This window comes from Phycodurus eques, chromosome 4 (genome assembly GCF_024500275.1).
Source record: "Phycodurus eques isolate BA_2022a chromosome 4, UOR_Pequ_1.1, whole genome shotgun sequence".
In the NCBI taxonomy this organism is placed as follows: domain Eukaryota; kingdom Metazoa; phylum Chordata; class Actinopteri; order Syngnathiformes; family Syngnathidae; genus Phycodurus; species Phycodurus eques.
Window position 1 is genome coordinate 25,098,400 of NC_084528.1, and position 21,574 is coordinate 25,119,973.

General features: G+C 40.4%; 1 protein-coding gene across 7 annotated transcripts; it reads left to right on the top strand.

Annotated features, from left to right (window-relative positions):
- The first annotated feature begins 417 nt into the window (after nt 1–417).
- mios (missing oocyte, meiosis regulator, homolog (Drosophila)) lies at nt 418–20,920 on the top strand. 7 transcript variants are annotated; one of them, XR_009768438.1, is made up of 13 exons: nt 418–442; nt 1,905–3,649; nt 4,276–4,765; nt 5,842–5,940; nt 6,775–7,029; nt 10,549–10,718; nt 11,433–11,498; nt 11,599–11,757; nt 13,155–13,307; nt 15,291–15,495; nt 15,586–15,715; nt 15,832–16,091; nt 20,171–20,920. XR_009768438.1 is itself a non-coding variant. In XM_061674791.1 (13 exons), exons 3-13 carry the CDS (start codon nt 2,831–2,833, stop codon nt 15,920–15,922), a joined length of 2,637 nt encoding a protein of 878 aa, XP_061530775.1. In that variant the 5' UTR covers nt 418–442; nt 1,905–2,630; nt 2,786–2,830; the 3' UTR covers nt 15,923–20,920. The 7 variants fall into 7 exon arrangements, 6 of the variants coding, with proteins under 6 accessions (XP_061530775.1, XP_061530777.1, XP_061530776.1 ...); XM_061674791.1 differs by having other exon boundaries at nt 1,905–2,630; nt 2,786–3,649; nt 15,832–20,920; XM_061674793.1 differs by having other exon boundaries at nt 1,905–2,030; nt 2,786–3,649; nt 15,832–20,920.
- Nucleotides 20,921–21,574: the final 654 nt, after the last annotated feature.

Here is a 21,574-nt window from a genome sequence, read left to right on the forward strand (position 1 = left end):
CAGTTCAGGGTGTAGTCCGCCTTTCGCCGGAGGTCAGCTGGGATAGGCTCCAGCGTCCCGCGACCCTAACCAGGATAAGCGGTGTTGAAAATGGATGGATGGATGAAAAATTGTAACATCCTCAAAATCGGCGTCTGTAAACGACATAATTAGACAACAGCGGCCTCTGGTGGCTAAATCTCCCCAGACTGCCGTCGGATGTGTTTTTGTGTTGCACACAGCAAGAATATATTAATTACATTTATAATATTTTTAATATATTATTGTTTTTGCATATTATTCATATTAATAAGGTCTAATAGGGTTTTAATAATTGAAAAATTGTGTCGTCCCTTTCATCGAGGTGTTAAATTTCCTTATCCCAAACGGAACAACTTACTGAGTATTATTTCTCGACGGTTCTATTTTTGTGTTGTACACAACAAACATAGTGAAGCCTCAAGTAAGTTTTAGCCGCCCAGCATGTGTATGTTAAGTTTTAGATACTCACTTAATTAGTATAACATTGGAGTATAAAAGTAAATTGGGCTAATAAATACAGCATGCAGAAATTGACCTGGTGCACTGCTAGCTATACGGGACCGACGAAAAAGCTCATGTTCTTAACTCGTCCTTGACTCGCTTGTTTTTTTTTTTTTCTTCTTTTTTTAGCATTAGCTTTAGGGAGTTAGCATGTTACCAGAAGTCTAAATTGTAAGTATTTTTACACGTTTGCGTTGGCAAATTCGCCTCAAAAAGTTACGTGTTGGGGTTGGCTCATTGTTTTTTTGAAGCGTCTGTGTTAACGCTTAAATTAAATTTGACCCTTGGGTGTCACATGCTTTGAGCATTCTCAACGTACACTCACTTTCACAAGATAAGATACAAATAAATCATCGTGATTAACTTAAATTATATAGTAGTATTAGATTAATCTTCTGGGCTCTGTGCTGGCCATTTTTGTGGTCCTCGCTTCCTTTTTTAGAAAATATTTTTATTATTATAATTTTTTTATTTTTATTTTAGCTGTTTTAAGAGAAATGTCATAAAACATCCCACCCAGCAGCTGATGTCAGAACGGTATTCTTTTACAGCAGCTAGGCTTCAAGGGTCCTCTGATCTCAGTGGCAGGTATACAGTATCTGTGTATCCTGTCTGCATAGCAGTGAAAGGAGACTTTGTGGCTCTTGATTAATAGCATATATCATCCATCCATCCATCCATCCATCCATCCATTTTCTGAGCCGCTTCTCCTCACTAGGGTCGCGGGGGTGCTGGAGCCTATCCCAGCTATCATCGGGCAGGAGGCGGGGTACACCCTGAACTGGTTGCCAGCCAATCCAGGGCACATATAAACAAACAACCATTTGCACTCACATTCACACCTACGGGCAATTTACAGTTATCAATTAACCTACCATGCATGTTTTTGGGATGTGGGAGGAAACCGGAGTTCCCGGAGAAAACCCACGCAAGCACGGGGAGAACATGCAAACTCCACACAGGCGGGGCCGGGGATTGAACCCCGGTCCTCAGAACTGTGAGGCAGACGCTCTAACCAGTCGTCACCGTGCCTAATAGCATATAAATAGATAAAAAAATCCGACCTCAAACTGAATACAGCAGTGCCTTGAGATACGAGTTTAATTCGTTCCATGAAAACGTTCGTAATGGATAAGTGGAAGTAAATGAATTAATGGAAATACTATCAATCCGTTCCAGCCTGCAAAAGCAACAACAATTATTGTAATGTATTTTTTTTTACTAGTTATAAAACCATCACGTAGACTCGTTCACCGTTGTGTATGGCATTTCCCATTATGTGTATATAAGTATTAAGCTACTATTACTACTATTAAGCTAGCGGAGGCTATGTGGTTGTTTTAAATGCACAAGGTGTAATTCACTCTTTGTTGTATGTTTAGTTTCCCAGTAAACTTCACCTGGTAGTGACAATAAACAGCTTGAAGTCTCTTTTTTGAAGAATGGGCCTCACGCGGAACGTCACGTGACCAAACCGGAAAACAAGGTTGGCGGACTTCCTTTGTGTGGTTAGTGATAACTATGATAACAACTGTACAGGGTGATGACATGATGCAGTTTACAAACTGCTGTGATGAGATAAGATTGTAGTTGGCTCGTACAAATATAACGTTAGAGGTTTAAATTTATAGCTACCAGTTAAGATTACCTTCTTATTGTTAGCTAACTACAGACATACAACATTCACACTATTTACTACTTTTAGGTCACCGTATCTTGTATTTTATTATAAATAAAAGTCACTAAGATAACGTTACCAAACAGACAGATTACAGACCTTTGTAGTCTCACATATATATGATTAAGCATCCAGCATAAAACCTTTGTCCATTTTCGTGGCTGGAGTTTCAGATGTTGCCCTGCAAATGCGATGGAGATCGGATATTGTCATGTTTGGAAGCTCTTGAGGACATCTTGTGTAAAACAACAGACAATGTTGACATTTAATATTTCTCCTGGTGCTTTGTCTCAGTGTCCTGCCACAAGGCTCTGCCAGTGACCTGAACTGGAAGGAAGTGCTTCGTTCTGTTTTGCCCAATGCGGAAGTTGGTTGTGCATAACTGCTATTGTTTTCTAATCCTACCTGCCAAACTGCTGCTTGTTGGGAAGTGAGTTGAGTCAGTCTTTGCTTTAAAGTCAAAGCAAAAAAAAAAAAATAATCCGAACGTCGGCTAGTATCTCGAAAAACCCTTAACTCGGGTCACTTTTATCTCAAGGCGCCACTGTATATAAATTCTGTCATACTTGTGCGGGTGGGGTTTAGTGCGTGAAGTGGATCCCCTCGAGGATCTTCTACCTCCTGGTAATCATGAGTGGCTCCAAGCCGGACATCCTCTGGTCTCCCCACCACCCGGACCGCTACGTCATCTGCGACTCGGAACTGGGCCTGTACCGCATCGGTCCGGTGGGAGGCGCTGAGCTCAAGGCCGGTACCCTGCCCCTCTCTGGAGAGACGGCCGCCACTTTGCTGGCCATCAACTCAGACACGCCCTACATGAAGTGCGTGGCCTGGTACCCCAAGCAGGAGCCCGAGTGCCTGCTCGCCGTGGGCCAGGCCAACGGCAGGGTGGTGCTCACCAGCCTGGGTCAGAGCCACAACTCGGCATGCAAGGAGCTGGTGGGCAAAGAGTTTGTGCCCAAGCACGCCCGCCAGTGCAACACCCTGGCATGGAACCCGGTGGACAGCAACCTGCTGGCGGCCGGCTTGGATAAACACCGGGCCGACTTCTCGGTTCTCATCTGGGACATCAGTTGCAAGTTCTCCCCAGAGGCCAGCGTCTCCGCCGAGAAGATTCGCCTCTCCTCCTCCGACTTGGACCCGAGCTCAGTGGTGACCAAGCCGCTGTACGACCTGGGTCAGAACGACGCTTGTTTGTCCCTCTGCTGGCTCCTCCGGGATTCGAAGCTCCTCTTGGCCGGCATGCACCGCAACCTGGCCATTTTTGACCTGAGGAACACCAGCCAGAAGACCTTCGTCAACACCAAAGCCATCCAGGGGGTCACGGTGGACCCCCACTTTCCTGACCGCGTTGCCTCCTTCTTTGAGGGCCAGGTGGCCATCTGGGACCTGAGGAAGTTCGAGAAGCCCGTGCTCACCCTTACAGAGCAGCCCAAGCCTCTAACCAAGGTAAGAAAAATAAGTAAATAATAACCAAGGTGCAACGTCGTGAGGGCTTCAACAAACTTAGCTGACTTGTTTTTGTAAACATCAAAGACAAGTTAGTATTTCAAGTCAACAATCCCAATGTAAGTGTTTGGGCAAACATGAAGATAATTCAGATCTTCAGCTAATTTAACATATGCAATTTTGTGAACGTCAAAGGAAATTGTGTCTTCAGTGAACCTAACATCTGCCTTTTTTTTTTTTTTTAACATCAATAACAATCTAGTGTATGGGATTTTTTTTTATTAGATTGTTTAATGAAGCTAATCTATGATTTTTTTAAATGGCAAAAAATATTGTGTTCTTGACACACTAAAGATTTTTCCTAAACAAAGACAAATAAGCGATAAAGAATCCGGTCATTCACCTGCCTGGTGGCAAAATGGCTCCTTGGTGGTCACTTTTCCGATAGAATTAGACAATCTTTTGGGTAGAGACGTCAGGACATTGTTGTGAGGAGACGGCAAGTGATGGCGTAAACCTCAACCATCTGTTTAGAGAAGGCCCAGTTTCTTCGAGTCCGGTTGCCCCGATTCAACTTTTGTAGATTTGATAAAACCTAACATTGGTCTTTTGATGAACCTTGTCAGGTAGCATGGTGCCCAACCCGGACGGGCCTGCTGGCTACCCTGACGCGCGACAGCAACATCATCCGTCTGTACGACATGCAGCACACGCCCACGCCCATCGGAGACGAGACGGAGCCCACCATCATCGAGCGCAGCGTACAGCCTTGCGACGGCCTGATCGGCACCTTCGCCTGGCACCCGTCCAGGCAGAACCGCATGGTGGTGGTGTCGGCCGCCAACCGCGCCATGACCGACTTCACCGTCTTCGAGCGCATCTCGCTGGCGTGGAGCTCCACCACTTCACTCATGTGGGCCTGCGGACGCCACCTGTACGAATGCACTGAGGACGGCCCTGACGGTGCCCAGGGGCTCTTGGAGAAGGACATCGCCACCAAGATGAGGCAGAGGGCTCTGTCCAGGTACGGACACGACACCGTCCAGGTGTGGAGGAACCACCTGCTGGCTGGGGCCAACGATTCCCAGCTCAAGTCTCTGTGGTTCGACCTCTTCTATATCCTTTTTTGTATTGTGTTATATAAAAAGTCTACCCACCTCTGTTAAAATGGCAGGTTTTTGTGATATAAAATAATGAGACCATGATAAAACATTTCAAAACGTTTTCCACCATTAATGTAACGGAGTATATAACCTGTATAACTCAATTGAAAACGCTTTGCAAGAGGGGCAGTAAAAATAAACAACAGAGATAAGGTTGTTGCACAAGTGTGCACACTCGTAACTGGGGATGTAGCTGGTCGGAATTAACCAATTGCATTCATATTGAGAGTGCTAATGGGAGTTAGCACATACCTGCCACTGTTTAAAACTCATTCACTGGGAGCTCTCTCACTTAACATGGATATTTGACTTTTGAATCCAAAGTGCCTCTGATTTAATCCCAAATAAAGTTCAGATGTTCTGGTAGGCTTTTCCTGGAATTTTTGTAGTCACATTTTATTGCACAAGCACAACCCAATCCCCAGTTATAAGACGCTGTGCACACTTGTGCAACCACATTATCTCAGTTGTTTATTTTTTACTTCCCCTCCCCCAAACATTTATTTTTATTTAATTGAGTTGTACAGTATATAGGTCACTGTAATGGGAATCAATTTAAAAGGAATTAGCTTGGTCTCATTTGTTATAAAAAGTTAAATTATTGTTATAGAATAAAACAAATGTGTCCATTTTACTCTAATGTACATACCTATAAATAGCAAAAGCAGAGAAACTAATCATTTTGCAGTGGTGTTAATTTCTTCCAGAGCTATGCATTTATCCATCCAATTTTGTTTCTTTAAATAAAATCTCCATTTAAAAACTGCATTTTATGTTGGTTTATCTTTGATTGATATTCATATTTGTTGATGGTGTTAAACATTGAACAGAGGAAACTATGCAAAAAAAAAAAATCAGAATAGGATAAATACTTTTTCATGGGATTGTATGTTTTTCAAAAACAAGTTAGAATTTTTGATCAGCGTAATGTACGTAATTTGTGAGTTCCTTCCTGTGGTCCAGTCTGAAGTTGTGGTACCTGTAGACCCAAACTGCAGTATGAGATAATGATTCCTATGTAAGGCTCACATATGAAGCAGTGTGCTGAGGACACGGAGCTGAAGCTGCAGGGGAACAAACAGGCCGTCGTCTACTCGGGTATCAAGAACATCGTCAAGACCAGCTCAGGTAAGAAACTGACCATTTAAATCTGAGTACAGTAGTGCCTTGAGATACGTTAGCATTAAGATAGCAGTTCATTTTGCGTGTTGTGGAGAACTACATGCAAATAGATTAATTTATCTTCGTGATGTGATTAATCAAGCCTGAGGCGAATTGCGCTGGGTGAGTTTTCATCTTTAGAAAGCGCAAAAGACAGGTGCAAACCAGCATGCAAAGCAGTGCCAGAATAGGGCAGTCAAAATTTGAGGAGGCGAGAAGAACTTTTCCGCTCGTGTAAACCTTTTTGAAATGTCGCAAAGAAAAATCGTGACATAACATAAAGACATAGAGATCGCATTCTCAATAGATCATGCGCAACATGCCCACCAACACCACACACAATCTGTTAAGAGTGAGCACGCAATTTAGTGCCTGCTTTTTGGGATCTTAGTATGTGAGCCCCTATATGGTAGCATTAAGATAGCGGACTTTCGTTACATGAAATTATATGCTTGGGTTGAACATTTTGCCGTTGAAATATACAATGTTTAATACTCATTTGTTGAATGTATCAGTTTTAAAATAATGTTTAACAGGGAGGGGCAAAAAGCAGATTGAAGCAAGCACGCTTTGCATCTTATTTGGTGAACTGTGTGAGGGAGAGTGAAAGCAAGTGCTAAGGAATACTTTAAAACAAGCGTAAATGTGTTTAAAGCATCTAGGAGTGGTACAACTCGAGAAGAATTATATGGGCTCTCTATATCGCAGCATTTCACTAGTCACGGATAGGTCTGAATGTATCCCCATTGATGGCCTGGGTTTACTGTGGATGATCATTATGGGGTCTCTTGGTACCACCAGGCACTACAGAGAGCCGCAAGTGCTGGAGCGGCTCGGAGCGTCAGACGGAGGCAACCCGCTACCACAGTGAGGAGCGGGGCCTGGCGCTGCGCCTCTGTGGCTGGATGGGGCGGGCGTCTGACGCGGACGTGGAGCCCTTCCTGCGCTCGCTCGAAGTGGAGCGCGAGTGGGAGCGAGCCGCAGCCGTGGCGCTCTTCAACTTGGACATCCGCAGAGCCATACAGATCCTCAACAGGGGAGCCATGGCTGAGAAGGGTGAGGAAGCCCTTATGCATTAGCCTTTACGCTTTCAGCTAAGTGCAATTTACTTTATGTTGACGTCTGCCACCCTGGTAAATAGCATAATATTACTTATTTGATCCCATTCAAATGCTCCTTTATTCTCTTAATATTAAACATTTTCTCAGCTCAAACAAGTCGAACTTTATTCTGACTTATCTCCTGAAAAATTAAACTTTATTCTCATAGAAAAATGACTTTATTCCTGTTGTACAGTGGAACCTCAATTTAACTGACGAATAGGGGGAGATCTCATCCATTAAAGTCATCTGTTTGTTAATTTAAGCACTTTTTTGTGGCCTAAAAAGACCCGGTACAGTCCCAATTTTTTGTAAGTAAGTAAGTTGTAAGTAAGTTGAAGTAAGTAAGCTGTTTGAAAAGTTTTAAAGTTGACCTAAACTGACCTTTAAACAGTGCTGTGATAGTCTAATACTGCCATGATAGTGCTGTGATCGCTTGTGCTTAGGAGGAGTGATAATGGCTTACTTAATTACAAGGGGTGGGAATCTCTGGCATGAGGGCGATTTGATACATATCTAGATATACAGGTAGCGATTCGATTAAAAAAAGATATCTTTACAGGTGGAACGATTCAATATGATTCTATACAGTGTGGGAGCGAAGCGTTTCTCAATTCGATTCAGTGCAGAAATAATGCGATAGTTAACATTTGCATATGTAGATACGAATTATAAAGAACCTTTTTTTCCCCTCTAAAAAGAAAAAAAACTTTTAATCGCAGAAAATATGTCTTTATTGTTGTGATATTAAAATATTTTCTTTGAAAAAATGAGATTTTAGTCTTACACCTTTTTTTCCCCGCTCAAAGTATAAATGTATTCTTGTGATATTCTGACCTGGCTTCAAAAACGAATACGACTATGTCCTGTCATCGAATTTTTTTTTCTTAAAAAATAGGCCTTTTTTCCCAACATGTTACTTATTTTCTCTAGAACCTAGGACTTTATTCCTTTAATATTGTGACTTTTCTACTTTTCTATAAAAATCTGTCTTAATTCATGTATTGTCACGAGTGTATTTCCTCTAAATATTACATAATAAATAATATATATATAATATTGTTATGTTTCTAGTTGCTCACGTGACTGATAGGTGTTTCTACTTGCTCAGGTGTTTCCTTTTAGATTATCTAATGTTTAACATTAAATAGTGCTTGTTTTTGGCTTTGGGTTTCACCTGTAAAAACTGCATTTGCTGTTAAGCAAACATGAAGACCAGATAGCTGTCTATGGGAGAAAAGGAAACTATTTTGAAGCGGAGAGAAGAGGGAAAATCGATCAGAGCTATTGCACAAAACATTGGGCATAGCCAATACAACAGCCAATACAACAATTTGGAATGTCCTGTAAAAGAAAGAAATTACTGGTGTACTGAGCATCAGACATCTAACAGGTCGACCAAGGGTATCAACAGCAGTTGATGACAGAAACATTGTGAGAGCTTGTGAGAGCTGTGAAGAAACCCCCAAAGACAACAGTCAGTGACATCACTGCCAACCTCCACAGGGCAGGGGTGAAGGTAGCACAATCCACTGTTCGTTTGAGAGAAGAAATATACAGGCCATACCACAAGATGCAAACCACTCATCAGCAAAAAGAAGCAAAAGTCCAGATTGGATTTTGCAAAGAAGTACAGAGATGAGCCACCAAAGTTTTGGAACAAAGTTTTATGGATTGATGAGACTAAGAATAACCTCTACCAAAGTGATGGAAAGACCAAAGTATGGAGAAAGAAATGATCTGCTTATGATCCAAAACAGCCAAGCTCATCTGTGAAGCATGGGGAAGATAATGTCATGGATTGGGCTTGCATGGCTGCTTCTGGAACAGGCTCACTAGTCTGTATTGATGGTGTAACTCATGGTGGTACCAGCAGAATTAATTATGAAGTCTACAAAACCATTTTGTCTGGCAATTTACAGAAAAATGCATCCAAACTAATCAGGAGAAGCTTCATCTTGCAACTAAACAATGACCCAAAACACACTGCCAACACAACAAAGGACTTCATCAGGGGGAAAAACTGGAAGGTCTTTGACTGGCCAAGTCAGTCACTGGACCTTAACACAAAAGAGCATGCATTTTACCTCCTGAAGAGAAGACTGAAGGGAGAAACCGCCAGAAACAAACAAGAACTGAAAGAGGCTGCAGTAAAGGCCTGGAAAAGCATTTCAAATGCAACTGTCTGGTGAAGTCAATGGGTCGCAGGCTTGATGCAGTTATTGCAAGGAAGGGTTATGCCACCAAATAGTAAATGTTATTCATCTTAAGTTAACTGCGGTTGGCTGGCAACCAGTTCAGGGTGTACCCCGCCTGCTGCCCGAAGATAGCTGGGGTAGGCTCCAGCACTCCCACGACCCTTGTGAGGATAAGCGGCTCAGAAGATGGATGGATTTTAAGTTAATTTGTCTGTTCCAATACTTTTGCTCACTTGAAAAGTGGGTGGCTTCAGACAAAAGGTGCTCAATCCTGAGTTGTTTAATACATCTAGATGTAAATACCATGAAATAAAAGCGGAAATTCTGAACTTTTGTCTCATATTCACCTTCTGATCGGAAACCCAAATGTCTGCAGTATAAATAAAAAATTTACCTTGCTGTTCCAATACTTTTGGAGGGGACTGTAAGTACTGTTTCCATAAGTTGTCTGTCTTTGTGGCTGCATTTGAAACCAGTGTCTATAAATAAATGCACTTTTTATGCGCGAACGTGAAGCAATTGTATTGCAATATCCTGCTGTTTTAAAAGGAAATTGGGAAATTGGGTTTCTTCCCCCCACCATCTCCTCTCCATGTTGATGTCGATGCAGGAATGTGAAGTGGATTGGCTCGGGGATGCGCTGCCATAAATAACCCTAAATGTTCAAAATCCAATGAAATGAAGTGCCGAGGAATGTGTCAAACGTAGCAACATAACAACAGCTCCTCCCGGCCGCATGCTAAGCTCTAATGAAAAATGTGCGCTTGCTGTCGCTGCTCTTGACTCACAAACATTCTGTCCATGTAGGTCAGATATTTTTCTGCTGCGTGCACTAATGAGTGTTTCCTGAGCACGGCCAGCAGCCTGCTTCGTTAGATAAGACCTGTTAACGGTCGCTCTTAAATGCACCATTCTTACATAGCTGGAGAACATACAGTGTGTCAAAGTGTTCTCACTATGACGCTATATCAAAGTGGAACATTTAGGGGATAATTCAGCTTCCAAAGCTGGTTTCACTTAAAAACATGAAATTTGGTCAGCATATCTATCTGGAGTACATCCACAGAAAAGTCTCAAGAAGCCACGCCTGAAAAGACAAAGAAAGTGCCATTTTGTCCATTTTAAAGTCCATTTCCAAGGGTCATTCAAAGATGAACTCGTCGTCGAGATTTTGTCTGATTGCTAAACTGAGAAAATCATGAGTTTTGGTTGTTCCGAGTAGTAATAGTAGCAATTAGGAGACATTTTCCAGGTGTAATCTCCCTCCCCCATCTCAGGTGACCTGAATCTCAACGTGGTGGCCATGGCGCTCTCGGGATACACGGACGAGAAGGCCTCGCTGTGGCGGGAGATGTGCAGCTCGCTGAGGCTGCAGCTCAACAACCCCTACCTCTGCGTCATGTTCGCTTTCCTCACCAGCGAACCCGGAGCCTACGACGGCGTGCTGGTATACAAATCGAATAATAATTTATAACTATATTGTAAGTTGGTAGGAAAGGAATGTCTTTGTTTAATTTGTGCAGTTATTTTTTTGTGCTACATCAGTAAGTGCATAGAGTTCAAATGAATGTCAGTGGCAGACGGAAAGTTTCTGCTCCAGCTGCTGTTCAATTTGTTTAGCTGTCTCGATCGGTTCAAACAAGATTATGTCGCCACAGAACATCTAATCTGAACTTTTCTTTACCGGATATGGCTTAAAAGTTTATCGGGGCTCCTGATAAACTTTAAACAAGGAGACTTGAACATAAGCGCAAAGGCTCTTCAGGAGTTGGTTGTCGCATGGAGGACACAGCAACTACTTTCCTGAAATTTCTGCGGCTCCTTTAGTGTTGCCGTTGGGCTCTTGTGTCTTGAAATCCTACCCCATAGCCCAGACATGAAGAATACGGGAGCCAGTACTTGCCAAGAATTTCTTCTGTCTTTGCACCTTACCCAATAGTCCAGACGTGATGAATATGGGAGATATTTGTGCCATGCAGGACACAGCAGGTACTAAACAGAAATCCTGCAGCATCTATAATATTTATGTAGCTGTTGGCCATTTCCGTCGTGCCAGCGAATCTCATAACCAGGACATGACTTAAGATTAAGGGACATTGTTGTCACATGTATCACAGGCAGGAAGTAAAACTGATGAATGATTTGATGTTTTCCCTTTCAGTATGAAAGCAGCGTCGCGGTACGTGACCGAGTCGCCTTTGCCTCCATGTTCCTCAACGATGCTCAGGTAACATTCAGCAACGCCAAAGTTCACATTGTTATGTTACACTGTGCTTTTATTCAATTTTTCAAGTGTTGTTGGGGGGCTTTTTTCGGGCGGGTTGCAGCTTCCTCGCTACGTGGACAAGCTGACCAACGAGATGAAGGAGGCCGGAAACCTGGAGGGCATCCTGCTGACGGGCCTGACCAAGGATGGCGTGGACCTGATGGAGAGCTACGTGGACCGAACCGGAGACGTCCAGACGGCTAGCTTCTGCATGCTCAAGGTACTACAGTACTCAAACAAACCTTCAAATGAATGAAAAGTAGACTAACAGTGAACTTCTGTTAATTACAGTTCTACTATTAGGGCTGCAAAGTTCCGGGAATTTAAAAAATTGGAATTTATGTGAATTAACCATGAATTTACAAGCTTGAAGGTTGTCTCTTAATTGGGAACTTAAATATAGTTGAGTAAACTATATTTTAGCATAATCTTGACTAAAACAACTGCATTTTATGAAAGTGAAGTTGTCCCTTGTCTTCGGAGGGCCCCAATTTACCCGTTTTTTTATTTTTTTGACTGACAGGCAGTTGCTTGGTGCACTTTTTGCTTTGTGTTGTGAGGACAAATTTCAGAGATGAGCTAACTTCAGCTACCAAACTGCTCGAGTGAAATGGGGAAAATGGAGCAATTAAGGTTATATGTGCAAGGAGAGCCATCTATTTTATACAGATGTCTGCTTATTATTTCCATGTCTGAATGGCGATGACGTATTTGAATGTGTTGTCAGTGCACGAAGGTCACACAAGCACACACACACATTCCACCCGTGGGATGGGTGCACAAGTTAAAAAAAGAATGTTTTGTTCAAGTACACCGTGTGTGTTACAGGTACAGAAGTGTTGGGACACTGCTGTGGAGTCGGTCTGTGAGATTTTTAATTTTTTTTTTTAGGTCACGGATGCATGAATAATATATTCACGTCTGTGGCAAAATATAATGTTTCTGTGGTCTAATATTCCCTTTTAGTGACCAAATATAGTGTTTAGATGGCAAAATATAAAATTTTAAGGTTAAAGATGAGGCTTTTTGTGCCCTGATATAACATTTCCTGAAATTTTTTTGGGTCATTTTTGTGCACAAAAGTTTCATTGCTTTTGATGTCAGACAACACAGATGTTGGTAATGGCAAACTATTAAAATTTGAGACAGAATATACTTTATAGTTGTGTAGCCTTTTTGTTAACAAATATATATACTGTATATGTACTGTAAATTAGTTTGAACTTTTTAAATCTATCAGTGGCAAAGTGTAGCTTTTTAAGACTAAATCTAGTGTTGTTTTTTTGTGGCCTAATATAGCCTTCTCCAACACAAATAATATTTTAGAGACAAAACATTGTTGTCATGAGCTAATTTAACCTCTTTGTGACCAAATGTAATGTTTAAATGATAAAATGTCACAACTGTTTAAGAAAAAACTAACAGTGGCAAAATATAGCCTTAACATTGTGCTTTTTGCCCTCATGTATCCTTTTTCTGAACAAATTGTGTTTTACTGGCAAAATAATGTTTTCAATGTAAACATTTGTTTGTTTGTTTTTTTTGCCTTATTTTCATAGCATAAAATGACATTTTTCTGACCAATATTGCATTAATGGCACAATGTTGTCTTTGCAGGGTTCCCCAGGTGAGGTACTGAAGGACCCCAGAGTTCAGTGTTGGATCGAGAACTACCGCAACCTGCTGGACGCGTGGAGATTCTGGCACAAGCGGGCAGAGTTTGACATCCATCGAGGCAAATTAGACCCCAGCTCCAAACCTCTGGCCCAGGTAAAAGCTCCAAAGTGGAACACCATCCTTTTTGTGACGCTGGTTGACCTCCAAGTTGTTCTAATTCTAAAATTCCCATACGAGATAAGGTTGCGGCTCGAATTGTAGCCATCATAAAACCTTTATTGACTACAGGGCATGTCTGAACTTGCAGTAACAATAAGTGCAATGACATCTGTAGGAATTTTTAAATTCACTTCTTAAAATATTTTTCCCTTGTTAGCTTTCGACTTCAATATCATAATATTATGATTTTATTTCAAGAAAAAAAAATCACATCTATTGTTGTGATATAATTTTTTTCTCAAAAGATAAAAAATCGTTATTTTGTGGTTAGAATTTTTTTTTAAATCCACTTTATTTTTTATAATATTCTGACTTTTACCTGGAAAATTTTTTTTTCAAGAGAAATTAGCGTTGTTCTGTTATGATTTTTTTTTTAACAAAACAATATTATTATATTGGTAATATTCTAATCTGATGTATATTATTTTTTTCTCATAAAATGTCACTTCTCAGAAGAAAAACTTTTTTTCCTGATGATTCTTTTCTAAAAATATACAACTTTATTCTAGTAATACTCCAACTTGAAATTTTAAAAAATGTTATTCTTGTGAAATTATGACTTGTTTTAAGTGAAAATATATAATATCGCTATATAATATCTCTGAACAAAATCCAACTTGATTCCCATAGTTCTATAAAATTTTTCTTAAAATAAATGCCTTTATTCTTGTAATACAACTTATTTAGCAAAACAATACAGCTATATTCTTTTAGTATTATGATTTGTCCACCCGAATAAAATCCCACTTTATCTTGTAATATTATGACTTTTAGTCTCTTAAAAACACTACTTTATTCTTGTAAAATTGGCTTTTTTCTTGAAAAGAAAATCCAACTGTAGGACTTACTTTTCTCCCCCCCAAAAAAAATTTTTTTTTTTAATTCTGACAAAATGTGTTTTTCTCATAATGATTGATAATGATTGATAATGATCATAATGATTTTTTTATCCTTGAAATTTTATGAAATTTTAGAAATGGCCTTTCTGACATTTTATGATCATAATATTCCGACTTCTTTTCTCTCTCTCTCGAAGAAATAAGATTTTTTTCCCCCCTTTGGAAAAAAAAACTAACAAAAAATGAATTTATTCTGTAAGAAATCTGCGTTTTTGTCTTGACAAATATGATACCCCTGAGTTCATTGAAAAATAAGACCAAGAACAATATTACATCTTTTTTCCCCCAAAAAATATGACTTTATTCTCATAAGATTACCATTTATTTGGCAAGTACAACATATTGTCGTTGTATCACGATTTATTTTACACCAAAAAAAAAATCCTACTTTTTTGTTAATATTACAAATATGTTTTTGGGTGGTATCAACTTTTTTTCTCATAATATTATGACTTTATGAGACTGACTTTTTTCTTGAAAGAAAGTCAGTTTTTCTTCCCAACTTTTTGTTGAACACGACTTTTTATCCTGTAAAAATATGACTTTATTCTCGCAATGTCATAACGTTTTTCTTGAAAACATTACCTTATTCCTCAAAGAACATCTGACTATCCTTAATATTACTTTTCTGATAAAGTTGGGATGTAAACAAAAAATGATTATGGCTTTAATCTCGCAATATTATAATTTTATATATATATAGTATATACTTTGAAACAAATTACCTTTGAAAGAAATCTACCTTTTTGTCTTGATAAATATGACATTCTCTGATTTAATCAGTTATCAAATGCACACGAAACATGACAAGCTTTCATGGCTATGATAGCTTTTATGGGAAACCACATTGTTGCCCGTCATAACATCGCTATACGGCAATCACAGTATGTAGCAGTTGGGATTATTGCTTTATTATCTCCTCCTTATCTGCCCTTGGAGCAAAACCCTCGCCAGCTGGCCCGCATCGCCGCATTTCCACCTTTCACCTTACCAAGACGACCTTTATGCCCCTCCACAGGTGTTCGTTAGCTGCAACTTCTGCGGCAAGTCCATCTCGTACAGCTGCTCCGCCATGCCCCACCAGGGCCGCGGCTTCAGCCAGTACGGCGTGAGCGGCTCGCCCACCAAGTCCAAGGTGACCAGCTGCCCGGGGTGCCGCAAACCGCTGCCGCGTTGCGCCCTGTGCCTCATGAACATGGGGACGCCCGTGTCCAGCTGCGCCGGTGACGACCACGGAGAAACCTCAGCGGCCCCGGTTACAGCCACGTCGTCGTTGTTGACTCTGTTGCGTGTGTGTTTGTTTTTTTTGGCAGGAACAGGGAAGTCTGACGACAAGGTCGACCTGACAAGGGAGAATAAACTGGCTCAGTTCAACAACTGGTTCACCTGGTGTCACAACTGTCGCCATGGCGGCCACGCTGGACACATGCTGAGCTGGTTCAGGTAAGTCGACAATACGCTATACCATTGGTCCCCAACCACCAGCCCACGGACCGGTACCATTTGGGGAGCGCCGGGCCGCTGTGTTTTTCCACTATACCACTCTTCACCTGTTGCAGGGACCACACGGAGTGCCCCGTGTCGGCGTGCACGTGTAAATGCATGCAGCTGGACACTACGGGCAACCTGGCGCCTTCGGACAGCAGCTAAAACTCAACCGGCCCATCGGACCCGCACATCCACTACTAAAAAGGGAAACTTAGTAAAATTGCTGGCAAGGTCAACCTCTCAGGAGAGTCAACAAGCAAGTGGAATGAAATGGGCGTCTCACAAGCCCAAGATGATTCAGGCTCCAGTAAAGAAGTGAAAAAATTTGATCGTAGGTGCCAAACGTATTATTATTATTATTTTTTTTTCCAACATTCTATTTAATCAAAGGATATTCAAGTCGTCATACCTCATGAGAGCATTGTTTGGATGGAATGCAAGGAAGTTGAGGAAAGCAGTTTGAACGCTTATTCAATATCCTGGATATCCATCTTAAGGTCCATGTACTAGATCACTCTTTGTCCTCACTAGTAGGACAATTCAGCGAACTAGTAGAACGACTATCTTACAAGTAATGTTTTTCCACCACTACATGTGCCATTTTTGGCCAACTACTATGTAATTAGACCTAGTACTAGTAAACTGTGGCAAGCGGTTTGAGCATTTATTCGATATCCTTAATATCCAGTTTAAGGTCCATGTACTAGTTCGCTCTTTGTCCTCACTAGTTGGACAATTCAGAGGTCAAGTAGAACGACTAGGGCACACTCTTAGAACAACTCTTACTAGTAAAATTTTCCAAATACTAGTACACATTAAAACCTTACTAGTAATCTATAGAAAACTGTTTCAGCATTTATTCGATATCCTCGATATCCATCTTAGGGTCCATGTAGTAGTTCACCCTTTGTCCTCACTAGTAGGACAATTTAGCTCACTTGTAAAATGACTGTGTCTTCCTAGTATTTTTGTTTTCCTCTACTAGTGCCACTTTTGGCCAACTAGTCCACAGTTAAACTTTACTGGTAAACTATGGATAGCCTTTTGAGCATTTATTCGATATGTTTCATATCTAAATGAATGTTTTCCAATTATTAGGCTAGTGCTTTCCTACCTAGCCTTGTTGCATGAACTGATGAAGCCTGCTCGGATGAGAGGCGAAACGTCTTCTAAGACAACCAGACCAGTCCATTTGTGATCGATTCAATGTCCTGAGAATGAAATGACCTGGATGAATGAGAATATTTACAGGCAAGGCAACTACGTTACCAGTGTAGCAAAACTACTAGTGGGCATTTGGTGCTGATACTAGTAGAGTCCAGGAGGGTGCTCATGTTTGACACATGCCTGCTAGCTAGGCCTACTAGTGTTACTAGTGCCGCACAGTAGTTTACTAGTAAGGTTTAATTGCAAACTTTTTTTCTGGTAGCTAGTAATCGAATGCATTAATATTTCCTGGCCTGTAATCAGGTTAAAATTATTATCCAAGTCACTGTGTGTTAACGTTGTTGTCATTTTCCTTAGTAAAACCATACACAGTTTTTGCTTTCTTCTCTTGTCTTGGGCATCAAAGTGGAGAGAAAATTGGAATTGATATTTTATTAGCTATGTCAGTTTTAAAAACTGTCATAAATATTAAGATAATACAAATTCTGTGAAAGTTCATTAATAAGGACTCAGACTACCTGCACCCAACTTTCAAAAATGCAAAATGGTTTATTCCACGGCTTGTTAGAGCGTCTGCCTCACAGTTCTGAGGACCGGGGTTCAATCCCCGGCCCCGCCTGTGTGGAGTTTGCATGTTCTCCCCGTGCCTGCGTGGGTTTTCTCCGGGCACTCTGGTTTCCTCCCACATCCCAAAAACATGCGTGGTAGGTTGATTGAAGACTCTAAATTGCCCGTAGGTGTGAATGTGAGTGCGAATGGTTGTTTGTTTCTATGTGACTGCAATTGGCTGGCAACCAGTTCAGGGTGTGCCTTCCCTCCTGCCCGAAGATAGCTGGGATAGGCTCCAGCACTCCCGCGACCCTAGTGAGGATAAGCGGCTCAGAAAATGGATGGATGGATGGGTTTATTCCACTTGGTAAGACTCACGACTAAAAACTAAGCATCTCATTCGTAGCTACACAGACATGGAGGTACAAAGAGGGCTGCCACAAGAGAAAGGAGAAACAGGAGTGAAAGGAAGCTTAGACAGCCACGTGATAACTAGGTTTTTTAAATAATTGATGAAATACCATGGTTTTAATCATACCTCAAGTTTCATGAAAATTTGGTGTGTGTGTGTGTGTGTGCGCGCGCCGAGGAGCAGCTAACATTAGCCTCTGCTGCTGTTTACTGTTTTAAAGAGCTTTGTCACACAATAAACTAGGTGACAGCTACACTCGTTATGTTACTGTAAGTGCTATATATATATATATATATATATATATATATATATATAAAATGAATTAGAATACTTACATTTTATCCACAAATAGTGGTTATTTGAATTGCAGTAATTGAATTTAAATAAGAAAATTTTCATTTTTCCTGGTCAAAAAAATGAATGAGCAGAAGTTAAAAGAAAGAGCAAGATAAAATCACTACAAACAAGATAAAGACTATAATAGATACAAGAAAGAGAAGCGTTAGAGAGAAGCCATTTTCTCACCTTCTTAGATTGGCTGTGGTTGACCAATAATCAGCTCCCCACAATCAATTGCCTTATTAGGGTGAAGGCTAAATATATATATATTTACGTCCGATAAAGTATTGGCAAAACCGGTTGTCATTTTTATGTTGAAGCAGTGTTGTCTGCAGCTGCTGAATGTAACTTAATAAAGTAACTTATCTACCTTGATTACGTTCAAAACCAAGTAATCAGTCAATTAACTCAGTCACTTTTTCAAGTTAACTGGCAACACTCGCCATAAGTGGCACTAGTAGTGTAGAAAGTTACTAGTAAGACAGTTATTCTCCGAGTGCGCCCTAGTAGTTCTAAGACTGCACTGAATTGTATTACTAGTGAGCCCAAAGAGCGTACAAGTACATGGACTACTGGTGAAGCACTAGTAGAATTCTATAATGCCACTAGTAGCAGTTTTCCCTCATGGGTATCATGTTGTTGTCCTACTATGCCAAAGTTGTTCTACTCATGAGGACATAGACCAACTTGTACATGGACCTTAAGCGGGATATCAAGCAGCTTTCCGTAAAAGCTTGTTTGAGCGTTTGTCATATTTGATAGGTCGTAGGTGGCACTAGTATGGTTAAAAAAAAACTTTTTAGTAAGACAGTCATTGTCTGCTGAATTAATTGTCTTACGAGTTTTGCTCCTTAAGTCTTTGAGGGTTTGTTTTCAGCTAGTTGTGAGATATAATATTTTGTCATTAGAACACCATACTGGATTTGATCACAAAAAGGCTATAGACCTGTTACCTTTTGCCACAAAAACAGAGGTTATTTGGGAATAGGCTATATTGAGCCTAAAAACCTTTTTTAACCTTAAAGGGCTATATTTTGCCACTTAAGTATATTAATGGATAATAAATAAATTTTAAACTGGTTATGAGATGTGATATTTTGCCATTGGAACACCATATTTAATCACAAAAAGACTATATTAGGCTAAGGAATTATGTTTTGCCTCTAAAACTATTTGTTTCTGGAAAAGGGTGTAGTAAGCCATGAAGAAATATATATATATTTGGCCTTAAAACTCTATATTTGGCCACTAAACAGTTTAAAGCCATTGTAAAAGTTCCCATTAAAACATGGTATTTGATCACAAAAATGCTACATTAAACGATTGAAATGTTTTGTTTTGCCACAAAAACGCTTTGTTCGGGAAAAGTATATAATAGGTCACAGAGAGGTATTTTATTTTTTTTTTAATTATTTTTTTTAGCAGTAGAAGGCTCTATTTTGTCACGAAAATTATACATTTTCATTCAAACTGCTTGTGAAATGTGATATTTTAAAATGGAACACCATATGTGATCACAAAAAGCCAGTTGTATATTCATATTAACACATAGTAGGCCACAACTTTAGGTACACCTGCACAATCTGCTTTCATGAGCAACTTTCTCCACAAACCTTTTTTTCTCCCTGAATGTGAGCATTGTTGGCACTGAAGGACGGTACCCCAGGTGAAGCGCATTTTTACTTCTTTTGGCATTTTGAACATTTTCAAGGGAGGGATGTGTGTGTGTGTGTGGGGGGGGGGGGTGCCCGCATTGAGCGACCCACTCCAGGGCTCGCGCTCCATGAAAAGAATCTCGCCGGAAAACAGCAGCTGCTCGGCACTCTGACAAGAAGATTGCCCCCTTCTTGCTTCCCCCCTCCGCCTCTTAATACAGGAGCTCAGCTGCCCATTGAGTGAAAAACACAACCTTACACCCTCTCTTTCTTTCACACTCCCTCCAGTGCCCACATTGCCCCCCGAAACTATGCATCATCAGTCAGAGGACGGACGCCGTCTGCTCGGGCATTGTGGCCATATTTTTTTTCCTTCCCTTTTTCTTTTCTCCGATACCAACCCCAAGCAGGCCAGAACTGGATAAATCACTTTAGTCATGGCCCTGCAGATCTCTGAGGTTTTATATGCCCGTGTGGCCTTTGCCGAGCATTTTGGACTGACAAATTGGCGAATGCCCGATTCGAATGTCACAGCCTTCGTTTATTAGGCTTCTTCTTTGCCTTTGAAATAAATTCAAACACGTGATGTGTGAGCGTTTTATCTTCGATCAAATATTGTGAAACATGTTTGCATGCGAGGGCTTTGACACGTGGTACAGCTAAAGACCAAAGAAAAAGCAAATGCGCGACGTGATTGGGGATAGAAACTGTAAAAATTAAGACTTGAATGAAATGAAGAATAAAACTGGACTATTATAACTAATAAAGGGGGGGGGGGGGGAGATAGATTTTTGCTTACAGTTCTAACTAGTTTCCCATGTACAATAAATGCCATGTTTTTTCCCATTAAACAAGTTGCGTAAAAATACAATGGTTGATCACAAAAGTTGTATTTGTCACAAAATAGCAATACTTTTCCCCATATTTTGTCACAAGTGATGAACTGGGCTAGCAGAGTGACTGATTCCTATGGAAATGCAACATTTTTCCAAAGACTGATCACAAAAAGGTTGTAGTATGCCTCATGAAACATCATATTTTGCCTCTAAAATTATAGATTTTTGTTTAAAGAGTTCAAACAATAGTTTTCCATGTACATGTTTTTCCATTAAAACGTATTGTGCACACAAAAAAAATCAGTATGATAAGTTTAGCCACACAAGTGTAAAATGTGTGCTCTAAAATGCAATAGTTGACCACACAAAGTGGTATTTTGTGACAAAAATGCTATACTTTGCCCCGGATACATGTATTGTCACAAAAGTGATATTTATTTGTATACGTGGTTGGTTCTTATGGAAATAAATGCAATATGTATATTCAAAAGACTATATTTGATGACAAAATGAAATGCCATTTTGTCACAAAATTTTTAGATTTCATTTAAATGCTTCAAACTGTAGTTTGTCATGTACAGTAGATGCGGTATTTTCCCATTTCAACGTATTTGTGACTCAAAATGCAATGCAATGCAATGCACAAATAGTTGTATTTTGTCACAAAAGTCATCAATTTAGCCAGAAAAGTGTTATATGAACGGTCTTTGTGTTTTTAGCCTCACACGCCTCCGTTATCGAAGCCAGAGACTTGGGTGGACGTGCTGAACTTATTTTAATAAAAACTAGTTTTCCGTTTTCCACCGTCGCCATCGAGAACAACAACACAAATCCCTCCACGATTACAACTCGAGTC

Coding starts and splice junctions, on each gene's coding strand:
- mios (XM_061674791.1), top strand. CDS start 2,831: ATGAGTGGCTCCAAGCCGGACATCCTCTGGTCTCCCCACCACCCGGAC. Junction 5,941..6,774: donor CATCGTCAAGACCAGCTCAG/GTAAGAAACTGA, acceptor TGGTACCACCAG/GCACTACAGAGAGCCGCAAG. Junction 13,308..15,290: donor GCTCCAAACCTCTGGCCCAG/GTAAAAGCTCCA, acceptor GCCCCTCCACAG/GTGTTCGTTAGCTGCAACTT.